Source organism: Pelophylax lessonae (genome assembly GCF_965119305.1).
Source record: "Pelophylax lessonae genome assembly, chromosome: 2".
Classification (NCBI taxonomy): domain Eukaryota; kingdom Metazoa; phylum Chordata; class Amphibia; order Anura; family Ranidae; genus Pelophylax; species Pelophylax lessonae.
Window position 1 is genome coordinate 733,266,214 of NC_138769.1, and position 15,658 is coordinate 733,281,871.

Below are 15,658 nucleotides of genomic sequence, written 5' to 3' on the forward strand. Positions count from 1 at the left end.
CACACCCTCAACGAAGCTTGCATAGTAGGAGGCAGTAAGCGTAGGTCCCAAGCCTTCCATTTATCACTCAAAAGCAGCGCTTTGAGGTCCGAAATGGGTGCAATGTCTCTCTCCAGGTCCACCCAAATCGGGTGTTCGGCAGAGTTTAGCCAATGTCGTAGCTGAGCCAAGACAGTGGCCCAATAGTACGTCGGTATGTCTGGGATCGATGCCCCCCCAAATTGTTTCTTCCGAACTAGAGTCGCGAAAGCACAGCGTGGGTGCTTGCCCTCCCACACGTAGGTCGTCAAGGTCCTAGATAGTTTGAGGAGGTGCGTCGTAGGGAAATGGATAGGGAGAGCTCTGAACAAATACAGCAGTTGTGGCAAGATAAACATTTTATATGCCGCCACCCTGCCGCTCCATGAGAACCACAGGGGGCGCATGCGAGATATGTCGGCATTGATCTTTGCCTGTATTCTGGACATATTTGTTGAGAGCAATTTGGCAGGGTTTGCTGGGAGATCTATACCCAAGTAGTGTATTTTATCCGAGGACCATGGAATGGGAATATTACTCGCGAGGGATATCTGGGAGGCGGAGGGGACCCCCATGTTGAGGACCGTGGACTTGGATGCATTTAATTTGTAGTACGATACCTTACTATATGCTTGAAGTGTATCGTAAGCTGCTGGGAGGGACGTGTGCGGTTGGGTAAGCATTAAGATAATATCGTCCGCAAAAAGGTTTATCTTATGATGATAGGAAGGGAGGGAGAAGCCCATTATACCGGGGTTGGATCGAATGGTCTCCGCCAAGGGCTCAATGACTAAGTTAAAAATCGATGGAGAGAGAGGACATCCCTGACGGGTACCATTCGATATATGGAACTGTTTGGACAGAGTGCCAGCTGTGTATACCCGAGCCGTTGGGGAAGAATACAGCGCTGTAATAGCTGACAGTATTGGGCCCCGAAAGCCAAATTTCAACAACGTGGCTCGCATGTACCCCCAGTGGACCCTATCAAATGCCTTTTCGGCGTCCAAAGTGAGTAGCACTGATGGGGTTTTGGATGTATGAGCTAGATGCATGATTCCTAGGACCCTCCTAGTCGCGTCCGACGTCTGTCTACCAGCCGTGAATCCCATCTGGTCTTTATGTATAAGGGACGGCAATATAGCTTGCAAGCGTTTGGCGAGTATACGGGCGTATATTTTGGCATCGGAATTAAGCAAGGAGATGGGGCGAAAGTTAGCAGGGGTGTTAGGTTCTTTCCCTGGTTTGGGTAGCGTGACAATGTGGGCCCCTAGTATGTCAGGTGGGAGTGAAGACACCTCCATGGCCTTGTTAAACACTGCAACTAAAGTGGGGCTCGTGAGGTGGGACGTGAGCTGGAAGAATTCATTTGAGAATCCATCCGGCCCTGGTGATTTACCCTTGGGCAGGGAGGAGATGCTGGTTTGGACCTCAGACAGTAGAATCGGTGAATTCAACGATTCCAGTTGGTCAGTAGTGAGAGATGGCAGGGACACGGCCGCGAGGAATTGGTCAATATCCGCAGCCGTCGGTTGGTGTTCGCTAGGGTCGTTCCGTAAGTTATACAGCGCGCCGTAGAAATTGGCAAATTCGTCGGCTATGGCCTGCGGGTGTGTGATTTTCGATTTGGTCGAGGGTTGCAGCAGATGTGCAATCCTTGACTTAGCCTGTTTGTGTTTAACCTGATTGGCCATATATTTCCCCGCTTTGTTAGCTTGAAAATAATGTTGTTGTTTAAGGTATTGGAGATGTTTGTCTGACTGTTCTAGGAGTAGGAGTCTAAGGTCCTGTCTCAGCTTAATCAAAGCCATCGAGTCCGCATCGTTCGGTCGTGCTTTGTTGGTCATTTCCAGATTGTGAATGTCAGTCGTTAGGGATGATATCTTGTCCCTCCTCTGCCTCCGAAGCCGTGACTGCTGCTGGATGCACACCCCTCTAATGAAGGCCTTGAGTGCACCCCACAGCACCCACGGGTCGGAGACAGAGGGTTCGTTAATGGCAAGGAACTCATGTATCTCCTTGTTGAGTCTATTTCGACACCCGTCGTCCTGCAAGACCCGGGAGTCACATCTCCAGATACGTGTCGGGGAGAATTTGGCGGATTCCTCTATGGTCAATTCCACCACCGCATGGTCGGACCAGGTGATGTCAGCGATCTCAGAGGAAGTCGCCCTATTCAGCAAAAATAAGTCTACACAGAACAGATCTATCCTGGAATAGGAATTGTGTCTAGGAGAGAAAAAGGAATAGTCCCTTTCCGCTGCATGTTGACATCGCCAAACATCGTACAGCTTCTCTTTATGAAGAAGGGGCCCCAAGGACTGCCGTCGATCCCGGGGGGACGCCGAGGTGTCCAATCCAGGGTCGACGACAGCGTTGAAGTCCCCACACAACAATAAATGACCATATTTAACATCATATACTTGCGGGAGAACTCTCTTCAGGAACCGAAGTTGGTGCGAGTTTGGTGCGTAGAGTACACACAGAGTCATTGGCATGCCATTTATGTCACAGGTGGTGATGATGAACCTGCCGTCAGGATCCAGTACAGTCTTGTGGATTGTGACCGCCAAAGTGTCTCTAAACGCCAGCATCACACCCCGCTTCTTGTCGTCACAGGAGGCAAACAGGATCAGTGGAAAGTTCTTGTGGGTACAGCGAGGTTGATTGTCAACCTGAAAGTGTGTTTCCTGTACAGCTAATATATCAGCTTTCTGTGAGGTAGCCTCCTTCCACAGAGAGCGTCTTTTTGCGGGGTGATTGAGACCGTTCGCGTTGATGGATATCACCTTAATAGTCATGGGTAGACATAGGGATCCTTAGAGCTGACCTTTGGGCGTACAAAACAGAACAAAAATGCATCAGTTGCGAGTCATCCTTACTGTCCAAGGAGGAGGTAGCAGGGGAAGGAGGAATAGGTATGAGGGCAAAAGAAAACAAAAAGCATAAGAAATGGACTGTCTCGGCAGTCCGAGAGCGGAACCAACCGCTAGAAAAACAACAGGAGGCCAGATAGAGGTGCTATCCGTGGCCTAGGACAAAAAAAAAACGTGGGTCCTCAGTGTGCGTTGGGGCTGGGGTGCACTGACGGAGACCTGGAGGATCTTTTGCGCGATGCTACTTGCCATTCAGCTTCCAATGGGCGTAAAGGTGGAGAGAAGGGCGGCAAAGCCTGATCCGCCGGCAGTATGTTCCATCTACGGAGCGCTGAAATCCCTTCTTCCAGGGATCTAATAGCCACAGATGAACCTTCATGGGTGACCAGAAGGGTCGCAGGGTATCGCCACTTGTGTTGTACCTGATGGTTGCGCAGAGCCTTAGTGATCGTGGATAGGTTGCGCCTAGCCTGCAGTGTGTGCTTGGACAGGTCCGGCAAGAGTTGTACAGCGCTATATGGATCCGGTAGCTGATTGTTCTGTCTGGAGGCAAGCATGATGCGATCTTTAGCATGGAAAAAATGCACCCTCATGAGAACATCCCTGGGAACATCATGCGTTAGAAAGGAGGGTTTGGGTAGACGGTGAATCCTGTCTATTAAAAGTTCTGAGTCCGGGATAGTGGGGACCAGAGTTTTAAACAGCTCCGTCGCATATTGCAGAAGTTGTGTGGGGGGTACCGATTCTGGAACACCTCTCAGCTTTATATTGTTGCGCCGACTCCGATCTTCTAGATCGGCGACCTTATTTTTCAGCCATGCGATTTCCTCGGATTGAGTGTTCGTCCTGTCTATAACCATATTGATGGATTCAGCATGGGTATTAACAGTTCTTTCCACTAAATCTATCCTGGAGCCCAGAGAGGAGATTTCTTTAGTTATCTGCCTGGTTTGCTGCTGCATGTCAGCCTGCATAGATGCTCGCAGGGAGTACAGCATGTTCTTCATTGAGGATTCTGAGATAGGGTTCCCCCCCGAAGGGCAGGCTGCAAAGGAGTCTCCAGGAGTGGGGCTGAAGGCCGCTGAGGCCTGATTGTTAAAAGTAAGTTCCATACCTGAATCGTGCAGCGCTGGAGGAGGAGAGTCCCTGCGTTGTCTGTGCTTTGCTGGGCTCCGGGATGACGGAGAAGGTGGCGAAGGTGAACCCGAAGATTGTCCGCTATCCGGGTTTGCAATCATGCGGCGCTGAGGTGGGGTAGTCTGGAGCTGTGGAAGCTTGGGGATCTGCGTCGGGCTCGGCTTCCCGCGCTGCCCTCCGCTCGTGGTCCCGCCGCCATTTTGGCGGAGCCCGGAGGCTTGGGAGATGAGATATCCCGTCATTTTACCGGACTGTCCGGTATCCTTCTTGCGCCTAGCCATGGCGGATGGTCCCCCGCAGGTCACGGATCGTGTCCGGGGTGTGTAGGAGCTTTGTGGGCCCTAGTAGCGGCGTTTGTCCTGGGTGGCCGTGCGGAGCTGACTCAACAAGCAGCCATCTTCCGCGCTGGCAGCCACGCCCCTAAACAACGGTATGTTTCATACCGTTGTTCGTGCAACCGCAACCACTCACCTGGATCCCTTGACCTGCTTCCTTGCTCTCTCTCACTACTGGAGACTGCTGATGTATACCTGTACCTTCTCCTTCTCCGAAAACAGAACCCTGCTGAGTTTGCCTCCTCCTCTGATGTTGATGCCTGCACTTCCCTCTGTCCCCTGAAGTTGCTGCCAGAGTGATAAGTACCCCCTAGGGGACTCTGGTTATTCTCTATTTTTTTCCATATTACTTCAAAGGAGTAAGTCTACTACCACTTGGCCGCCTGCTTACTCTTATTGCATGCTTCTACAATCATGTGAGGACAGTTTCTATCTTAGCCCATCTGCTTGCTCATTCCCCTGTACGCTGCTACTACTACTGTGTGGACTCAGTGTGTGTGTATCACGCTAGTACAGTTGCTGGCGAGTGTACCACTGTGATGAGTTAAGAGATTCTAAAGTAGTCTGACTTAAAATTATCTCTAAGCCTACTCCTGAGTGGTATCTGCAGCTGACGATCCATTCCCCGGACCAAACCTTGAGTGATCGTGACAATGGGTCATGGATGGTTCTTCCAGCATGACAATGACCCAAAACATACCACTAAGGCAACAAAGGAGTGGCCCAAGAAGAAGCACATTAAGGTCATGGAGTGGCCTAGTCAGTCTCCAGACCTTAATCCTATAACAAATTTATGGAGGAAGCTGAAAATTTGAGTAGCCAAGTGACAGCCAAGAAACCTTAAGCATTTAAAGAAGAAAAAGAGTGGACCAAAATCCCTCCTAAGATATATGCAAACCTGGTCACTAACTATCAGAAACGTCTTACCGCTGTGCTTGCCAACAATGGTTTCTCCACCAAGTACTAAGTCATGTTTTGCTTGGGGATCAAATACTTATTTTACTCACTGAACTGCAATGCAATTTATCATCAGTCACAAGCTCCTGTAGTTCTGGGCTGACCCCCAACTTTTCTCATGATCATCCTTAGCAGTGGTGGCTGGTGCATTGGGGGCGCCGCCCCCCATCCATGCGTCCGGCCCCCCAATCTACATGCAGGGGCGCCGGACGCATGGAGTTCAATGTTTTTTTTTTTTTTGAAGCACGTGATTAGAGCCAGAGGCTCTAATTGCCTCTTAAAAAAGCGTGGGCTCGGGCGCAGAGCACTGCGCCCTGAGCCCACCCAGTTGTGTGACAATAGTGAATGAATATTCGCTATTGTCACACGGATCCTCCTCCTTGCCAATCAGGAAGCGGGTCCTTAAACCTGTTTCCCGATTGACCGAAAGGAGAAGCCATGCCATTGGCAAGGAGGAGGAGGGAGGAGACGCAGAAGACTTCACTGAGGGGAAGCCGCTTCCGCCTTATCCCAGCAGAGTTTGATGGAAAAAGTCTGCATCCACTCAACTGCAGGTCACTGTCTGAGAGCTCTCTACTCACCCAGTACAGCTAATACAGCCACAGAGACAGCGCTCCAGGCTACTCACCTCTGCCACCAGAAAGCCAGCCTCTATCTGCTTCCTCTCCTGACACTATCGCTGCCCGTCCACATGTCTCGGGTGAGGGGTGAGTGAGCCGGTGACGGTCGTGCGGGCTGGTGTGGTCCGGGGGGGTATGGTGTGCAGGCTGGTGTGGTCGGGGGGGGTATGGTGTGGTCCATCTGCCGCCCCCCTGGTCCATGGAGCACCAGCCGCCACTGATCCTTACCCCATGAGGTGAAATCTTGCATGGAGCTCTAGACCGAGGGCAATTGATGGTTATTTTGTATTTCTTCCAACAGTTGTCTCCTTCTTACCAAGCTACTTGCTGATGGCCTTAAAGCCCATTCCAGCCTTTTGCAGGTCTACAATCTTGTTTCTGACATTCTTTGACAGCACTTTGGTCTTGCCCATGATGGTGAGGATTGAATGGGAGAAAACGATTCTGTGGACAGGCATCTTTTATACACATAACGAGTTGACGTTAGGAGCACAGGAGGAGGACGTTAGGAGGATAGGGGATCAAATTCTTATTTTACTCACTGAAATGCAACTTAATTCAAGTTGCCAAGAGACAGCCAAGAAACCTTAACCACTTAAGCCCCGGAGGATTTGGCTGCTCAAAGACCAGGGCCTATTTTGCTATTTGGCACTGCGTGACTTTAACGGACAATTGCGCGGTCATGTGACGCTTTACCCAAATGAAATTGACGTCCTTTTTTTCCCACAAACAGAGCTTTCTTTTGATGGTATTTGATCACCTGTGCGATTTTTACTTTTTGCGCTATAAACAAAAAAAGAGCAACAATTTTGAAAAAATAACAATATTTTTCACAAGTTTAACATTTTAGGCCAATTTGTTTTCTGCTACATATTTTTGGTTAAAAAAAAAAAATCGCAATAAGCGGATTTTGATTGGTTTGCGCAAAAGTTATTGCGTTTACTAACAACGGGAAAGATTTATGTCATTTTTAATGTTTTTTTTTTTTTTTAAACTAGTAATGGCGGCGATCTGTGATTTTTTTTGCGGGACTGCGACATTGCGGCGAACAGATCGGATCCCTGACTGACATTTTTGACACTTTTGGGGGATACCAGTGACATTACTACAGTAATCAGTGCTATACATATGCACTGTTACTGTAAAAATGACACTGGCAGGGAAGGGGTTAACTTTATTGGTGATCAATGGGACTGCGACATTCCGGCGGACAGATCGGATCCCTGACTGACATTTTTGAGTGGACCAAAATCCCTCCTGAGATGCGTGCAAACTTGGTAACCAACTACAAGAAACGTCTGACCTCTGTGCTTGCCAACAAGGGTTTCTCCACCAACTACTAAGTCATGTTTTGCTTGGGGATTAAATACTTATTTTACTCACTGAACTGCAACTTAGTTTATAGCATTTGTTTTATGTGTCTTTTCTGGATATTTGGTTGATATTCTGTCTCTATCATTTAAAATACACCTATGATAACAATTATAGACCCTTCATTTCTTTGTGTACCACATGAGCACATACTGTAGCCAGTCTGGGAGCCTGAATTATTGCTGGTCGGTAGACGATCAAATATGTATTTTACTCACAGAACTGCAACGCAATTTATAACATTTATGTGTTTTTTCTGGATTTTTGGTTGATATTCTGTCTCTATCATTTATAATACACCTATGATTAAAATGATAGACCCTTCATTTCTTTGTAAGTGGGAAAACTTACATAATCTTCAGGGGATCAAATAATTATTTTCCCCGCTGTAGGAACTACAGTAACCTGAACAATAAATATGTGTAAAAAATGAATAACCTTTTACCGCATACTTAGCAGTAGGTTTAAAGGAGATTAAACAATCAGATTGTATAATGCCGTAGGAGGCCCCAACAATTCAATCAGTTTAGAAACCAGTCAGGCGGGCCCTCAGCCCACAACATTGTTGGTAAATCAAAATAAGATTGTACAGATTTTATCGTAATGTGTTCAGCTACACATAGTCTGCTTTGACAAGTAATCAGTATGGTATAAAAATATGAAAAGGCAAACAAAGATGTCATTATCAGTGGAGCTGAGAGGGAAGCGAAGATAAAGAGAAAGGAGGGGGGGGGGAACAGAGGGAGGGAGAACGATAGAGGGAAAGAGGGGGGAGGAAGAGGGCAGGATAGGGGGGGGAACAGAGGGAGGGAGAATGATAGAGGGAAAGAGGGGGGGGAAGAGGGCAGGATAGGGGGGGGACAGAGGGAGGGAGAATGATAGAGGGAAAGAGGGGGGAGGAAGAGGGCAGGAGAGGGGGGGTGGCAGGGAGTGGAGAGTTAAGGAGGAGGGAAAGAAGGAGAGAGGGAGAATGGGGAGAACAGAGAGAGGGTGGGAGACAGGGAGGGATAAAGAAGGGGGAGAGGAGAGAGGAACAAGGGGGGAATAGAAAGGAAGAAGAAAGAAGGCAAAGAGAGGATAGAAGAAAGGAAGAGAAAGAGAGGGTGAGAGAAAACGAGAGGGGGGAGGACTGAGAGAAGGAGAGCGAGGGGGAGGGAACAAGAGAGTGGGAGTGGAGGAGAGAGGAGGCAAAGAGAGGATAAAAGAAAGGAAGAGAAAGAGAGGGTGAGAGAAAACGAGAGTGGGGAGGACTGAGAGAAGGAGAGCGAGGGGGGGGGGACAAGAGAGTGGGAGTGGAGGAGAGAGGAGGCAAAGAGAGGATAGAAGAAAGGAAGAGAAAGAGAGGGTGAGAGAAAACGAGAGGGGGGAGGACTGAGAGAAGGAGAGCGAGGGGGAGGGACAAGAGAGTGGGAGTGGAGGAGAGAGGAGGGTGAGACAAAAAAAAGAGAGAGAAGAAAAAAGAAGGAGAAAGGAGAGGCAGAAAAGTGGGACAGGGAGAGAGCAGATAGGGAACTGGAAAATAAAGAGAGGGGGGAGAGAGAGAGGGAGAATGGAGAGAAGGAGAGAAAAGGTGGGAGAATGGAGAGAAGGAGCGAAAGGGGGTGGGAGAATGGAGAGAAGGAGGGGGGGGCAGGAGAATAGAGAAAGGGCGGAAGAATGGAGAGAAGGGAAAAAAAATTGGGAGAATGGAGGGGGGAGGCAGGAGAATGGAGGGAAAGGGCAGGAAAGTGGAGAGAAGGAGAGAGAGGGTGGCAGAATGGAGAGAAAGGACAGGAGAACGGAGAGAAGGAGAGAGAGAGCAGGAGAATGGAGAGAAGGTGGGAGAAAGAGCAGGGGAATGGAGAGAAGGTGGGAGGAAGGGAAGGAGAATGGAGAGAAGGAGAGAGAGAGCAGGAGAATGGAAAGAAGGTGGAAGAAAGGACAGGAGAATGGAGAGAAGGTGGGAGAAAGGACAGGAGAATGGAGAGAAGGTGGGAGAAAGGGAAGGAGAATGGAGAGAAGGTGGGAGAAAGAGCAGGAGAATGGAGAGAAGGTGGGAGAAAGAGCAGGAGAATGGAGAGAAGGTGGGAGAAAGAGCAGGAGAATGGAGAGAAGGTGGGAGAAAGAGCAGGAGAATGGAGAGAAGGTGGGAGAAAGAGCAGGGGAATGGAGAGAAGGTGGGAGAAAGGGAAGGAGAATGGAGAGAAGGTGGGAGAAAGGGAAGGAGAATGGAGAGAAGGTGGGAGAAAGGGAAGGAGAATGGAAAAAAGGTGGGAGAAAGGGGCGGGAGAATGCAAAGAGGGGGAGAGAAAAGTTGGGAGAATGGAGAGAAGGAAAGAAAGGGTGGGAGAATGGAGAGGAGAGAAAGAGCAGGAGAATTGAGAGAAGTAGAGAAAGGGCAGGAGAATGGAGAGAAGATGAGAAAGGGCAGGAGAATGGGGAAGAGGGAGAAAGGGTAGGAGAATGGATAGAAGGCAGGAGAAAGGGCAGGAGAATGGAGAGAAAGAGAGAAAGAAAGAAAGAGGGCAGGAGAAAGAAAGTTGGAGAGGAGGGTGAGAGAAGGGTGAGGTAGGGAGAGGAGGAGAAGGCAGAGAGAGGAGGTGATGGGGGAGAAAGGATAGGTTGGACAAAAGGGGAAGGAAAGAGGAAGATAAAAGGAGAAAGAGAAAAAAAGAGGAAAGAGAAAAAAGTTTGGAGAGGGAGAAGCGTCAGGAAAAAGAAAGAAAGAAAGAAAGAAAGAAAGAAAGAAAGAAAGAAAGAAAGAAAGAAAGAAAGAAAGAAAGAGAGAAAGAAAGAGAGAAAGAAAGAAAGAAAGAAAGAAAGAAAGAAAGAAAGAAAGAAAGAAAGAAAGAAAGAAAGAAAGAAAGAAAGAAAGAAAGAAAGAAAGAAAGAAAGAAAGAAAGAAAGAAAGAAAGAAAGAAAGAAAGAAAGAAAATCAAAGAGTGGAGTGATAGGAAGGGAGAGAGTGGAAGAAAAGGAGAGAGAGAAGAGAGGAGAGAGAAGGGAGGAGAGAGAAGGGAGGAGAGAAGGAGAGGGGCGAGAAAGGAGAGGCAGGAGAGAGGTGTGAAAGGAGAGGCAGGAGAGAGAGGTGAGAAAGGAGAGAGGGGTGAGAAAGAAGAGGCAGGAGAGAAGGAGAGGGGTGAGGAAGGAAAGGCAGGAGAGAGGGGTGAGAAAGGAGAGGCAGGAGAGAGGGGTGAGAAAGGAGAGGCAGGAGAGAGGGGGAGGCGGTGAGGAAGGAGAGGCAGGAGAGAGGGAGAGGCGGTGAGGAAGGAGAGGCAGGAGAGAGGGAGAGGGGTGAGGAAGGAGAGGCAGGAGAGAGGGAGAGGTGTGAGGAAGGAGAGGCAGGAGAGAGGGGGAGGCGGTGAGGAAGGAGAGGCAGGAGAGAGGGAGAGGCGGTGAGGAAGGAGAGGCAGGAGAGAGGGAGAGGCGGTGAGGAAGGAGAGGCAGGAGTGAGGGAGAGGTGTGAGGAAGGAGAGGCAGGAGAGAGGGAGAGCAGATAGGATAGAGGAGGAGAAAAAGAGGGGGAAAAGGGGGAAAGAGTGGCAGAAGAGGGAGAGGGAGAGAGAGAAGGGAGGAGAGAGGAGGATGAGGGAAGTGGGGAGCCTAAGAGAGGAGGAGAGAGAGAAAGAGTGAGAAGGAAAGAGATCGGGAGTGAGAGAGGTGGGAGAATGGAGAGATGGATAGAAAATGGGAGAGATGGGGAGAAATGAAGAGGCCATTATAGAGAAAAGAGGGGACGAGGGAGAGATAGGGGGACAGAGAAGAGCGTCTGCTATGTCTGGAGCTGCTGCCAGTGAGTCTGGTCTCCCTCAGTAATGATGTAAGAGGACCTGTCACCTCAGTCTCACCATTCATTCTGAGAATACATGCAGTTGCTACAAAATGTGCAGCTATTTAAAGAAATGGAGTTTTGTATAATACACACTACTCCATACTAGAGAGAGGTGAGGTGTTATTATGGTGCACATCACCTGAGCTGATCCCCTACCACAAGAAACTATTTCCTTCCCAAAGTGGCAATAAAGCTAAGCGTGCCAGCCATGGTTCCGGGCACTTTGTCATCTTGCTGGCCGCTACTGGCAAGAGATCTGTAACTCACAGTGCAGGTACTGCTGTAGAAAGTGCACACAGCCTGGCATGTAAAAGCGGAATACCTTGGACACAGACCGTGGGACCCCACCATGAATTGCTTTCTGGGGCCCCCCCCAGATGTTTGGCCTCCTGGAACAAATCTTTGGAGGTATTACACACACTCAGTATCTCTCTCATTGCATGTAAGTACACAATTACCAAATATGTATTATTTCTTTATTATATGTTTTATTTCTACATTCTACTCCGCCATCAGGAGCGCAGTGATTGGACGATGAAGAGCTGACATACCTTTGATGAACTTGGACAGGGAGACCTGTTCCTTTGGATCTGGTTTATTTTTAAAGGCATCAATCAGTCCAGGTTTGCTGTCCTCTGTGCCCTCGCTGGGGGCTTGCTGAAAAAAAGAAAATGAATACATAAAAATGTGTGGATTAATCCCCATAGAGCAAAAAAATAAAAAATAGAAATTAGCAGCCATTCACACGTACAGAAATCTTAGATAAAGGAGAATGTCAAGGTTATTTATCATTACTGGCGGCATCGAGTCCTCCACAAAGGCCACATTACAGCACATCAGTGCTTCTAATAACTGAGAGTCTGAGAAAAATGCATTAGAGGAAAATTATAATGGGACCGATTTATTACAGATTAAATTATAATATATGAAAAAAATAAATATAAAAAATGAGTCCTTGACTCTTTACTATGCATGCAGTTTGGTGCACACATAATATGTGCAAGTTTGGAGGGTGCAGGACATTTCTCTATCCCTATGTAGCACCCTCCTAGTTTGTGCTAGGTAAAGGCATTTATTTGCTCTCCTGCTTATCAGGGTGCAGGATTTCTAGTTTTGCCTGTTACATGTGTCCAGGTGTGATTCATTTGGTCTGAAGGAGTGTCCCCACTGTATCCAATAGGGGAGCCTCAGTGGCGTCTCCAGCTTTCATATTTAGGGGGGGGGGGGGGTACATGGGGGGACAGGGACAAAAGGAGGGGGGCCAACAATAAAATGCAATTAAGCCGTTCACTCATTACAGAGGCTCCATCATAGCCTTGTCCAACAATGGGCATCAAAGGTGTAAACATAAAATATTCTGAACAATTTGTCAGGAAGATTTCATGTTTATGCCTTGGATGCCCATTGTCAAGAATATTTCATGTTTATGTGTTTGATGCATCAAGCACATAAACATGAAATACTCCTAACAATGGGCATCAAACGCGTTAGCATGAAATATTCCTGAGAATGGGCATCAAACGCATAAACAGGAAATATTCCTAAAAATGTGTCAGGAATATTTCATGCTAATGCGTTTGATGCCCATTATCAAGAAACAATGGAAACATGAAATATTCCTGACAGAATTTTACAGCTGGACATAGCAAACTTACTGACATGTATTATACATGTTTGCCATGTTCAGCTGTAAAATTCTGTCAGTGTCAGTTCACATTGTTTGTAACATCCCCCATATGCAGCCAGAGACATCCCCAAATACAGCCAGAGACACCCCCACATACAGCCAGAGACATCCCCAAATACAGCCAGAGACACCCCCACATACAGCCAGAGACACCCCCACATACAGCCAGAGGCATCCCAAATACAGCCAGAGGCATCCCAAATACAGCCAGAGACATCCCAAAATACAACCAGAGACATCCCCAAATACAGCCAGAGACATCCCCAAATACAGCCAGAGGCATCCCAAATACAGCCAGAGGCATCCCAAATACAGCCAGAGACATCCCCAAATACAGCCAGAGACACCCCCAAATACAGCCAGAGACACCCCCAAATACAGCCAGAGACATCCCCAAATACAGCCAGAGACATCCCCAAATACAGCCAGAGAAATCCCCAAATACAGCTAGAGACACCCCCAAATACAGCCAGAGACATCCCCAAATACAGCTAGAGACACCCCCAAATACAGCCAGAGAAATCCCCAAATACAGCTAGAGACACCCCCAAATACAGCCAGAGACATCCCCAAATACAGCTAGAGACACCCCCAAATACAGCTAGAGACACCCCCAAATACAGCCAGAGATACCCCCCAAATACAGCCAGAGACATCCCCAAATACAGCTAGAGACACCCCCAAATACAGCCAGAGACATCTCCAAATACAGCCAGAGACATCTCCAAATACAGCTAGAGACATCCCCAAATACAGCCAGAGACATCCCCAAATACAGCCAGAGAAATCCCCAAATACAGCTAGAGACATCCTCAAATACAGCCAGAGACACCCCCACTCCTTGGCAGAGACTCCAGAAGTTCAAGCAGAAAAAAGCTCGCGCACATACCTGTCTTGCAGAGCAGTCACATGGGTTGTGACCAGTTCCTCTCCACTTCCTGTACTTCTCTGTACCAGGTGACCAAACAGTCACATGGTCTGCCAACATCACCAGGGTCCTTCTACTGGGCAGGAACTATCTAGACGCTACTCTGATTGAATTCTAATCAATGAATGGGCGCAGCAAGGGAGCCTTTTGCCGCAGCTGCGCGGCGCCTTGCCATTTAAACAGCATTTTAATTGGGGGGGGGCAGTGAAATTTTTGGGGGCCACTGGGGCCCCCTGCCCCCCCCCCCTAGTGACGCCACTGGGGAGCCTGTTGAACAGTGGAGGAAACCCAGCCAGCCAGTGACACAGACTTTTGTGGCTGTCCCAGTGGGAGGGCACTACAGTGGTGCATTCTGGGATTGGTCATAAAAGCCAATGGCACATGCGACAGGAGGTCATTGGGCGGTAAGCCAAGTCCCGGGAGGAAGGTGACGGCTGTCTCTCCTCCTGTCAGGTTGGAAAGTGGTCACAGGCAGTCGGCCTTGTGGACCATAAGTGTGGGGCTGAACTGTGAGGTCCAGTGGAGACTGACAGTGGAGCAGTGGCAGAGATTCCTGCGTCTGTTAGTACCAGGCAGCCTGCCAGTGGTCTGCCCAGGAAGGGGACCACTCCAGGGAAAGTCAGTGGACAAGAGCCAGCACACACAGTGGGTAAGAAAGGGGGTGCCAAGTTAGACCCTGAAGAGAAACTCAGCATATAGTTAACCTTTGAAATATTCACCTCATTGGCAAAGTGAAGCAGTGGCCTTGCCACACACATCACAGATAGTTGTCCTCAAGTTTGTGCATAGTTACTAGTTAGAGTATCCCACTCATCCCTTCTCCCATCACAGTTCTAAATAAATACTGGGTTCTATGACTGACACTTTTCCTATGGCCCAATGGGCTCAATGGCACACAAGGATACTGCAAAATTCCTTTCTAATGCAGTAGGATGGAACATTGATGCTTCAGCAGATCTATATTCACAGGGTGGTGAAGCAATCCATATAAGGTGGACACATGATCACTAGGGATGATCGAACTTTTCAAAAGTTCGGTTCGGCCAGAACATCCGAACTTCCCAAAAGTTCGGCCCGGATTTCAGAACCCCATTGAAATCAATGGGACCCGAACTTCGGTAATCAAAAAACACCATTTTGAAGCCCTAAAACCCAATAAATGCCCCTAAAAAGTGCCTAGGGTTCTGGGTCATACCCCAGGGACTATTAACCACACAAAAAAAGTTCTTAAAAATTGTCATTTTTGATAGAGAGACAATTATTGAATTCTTTGGATTTAGTATCTGGGGGGTCTAAAAAGTGTGCCTGTGAAGTTTCAGCTCTGTAGCATGTCCAGAACCATAAAAAAAAAAAAAAAAGATTGTTTGTATTAGGTCACTTCTGAACAAATACTACTACTACTACACATACTAATAAACTAGTACATGGATTGCAGGAAAAAACTTACCAGGAAAGGTTAAAGGACCTTAACATGTATAGCTTGGAAGAAAGAAGAGACAGAGGGGATATGATAGAAACTTTTAAATACATAAAGGGAATCAACTCGGTAAAGAAGGAGAGCATATTTAAAAGAAGAAAAACTACCAAAAGAGGACACAGTTTTAAATTAGAGGGGCAAAGGTTTAAAAGTAATATGAGGAAGTATTACTTTACTGAGAGAGTAGTGGATGCATGGAATAACCTTCCTGCAGAAGTGGTAGCTGCAAATACAGTGAAGGAGTTTAAGCATGCATGGGATAGGCATAAGGCTATCCTTCATATAAGATAGGGCCAGGGACTATTCATAGGATTCAGATATATTGGGCAGACTAGATGGGCCAAATGGTTCTTATCTGCCGACACATTCTATGTTTCTATGTTTCTATATGTATATTACACTTACACATATATAGGTGTTATAGAAAGCGGAGCCATATTAGTA

General features: G+C 47.8%; 1 protein-coding gene across 1 annotated transcript in view; it reads right to left on the reverse strand.

Annotated features, from left to right (window-relative positions):
* LOC309547573 (solute carrier organic anion transporter family member 2B1-like) overlaps window positions 1-15,658 on the reverse strand; it is a gene marked incomplete at both ends in the record, with an annotated part of 123,255 nt that overhangs the window by 36,665 nt on the left and 70,932 nt on the right. Inside the window, 1 exon segment of the mRNA XM_082247444.1 lies at window positions 11,674-11,779. Coding sequence (XP_082103570.1) covers window positions 11,674-11,779 — 106 coding nt within the window.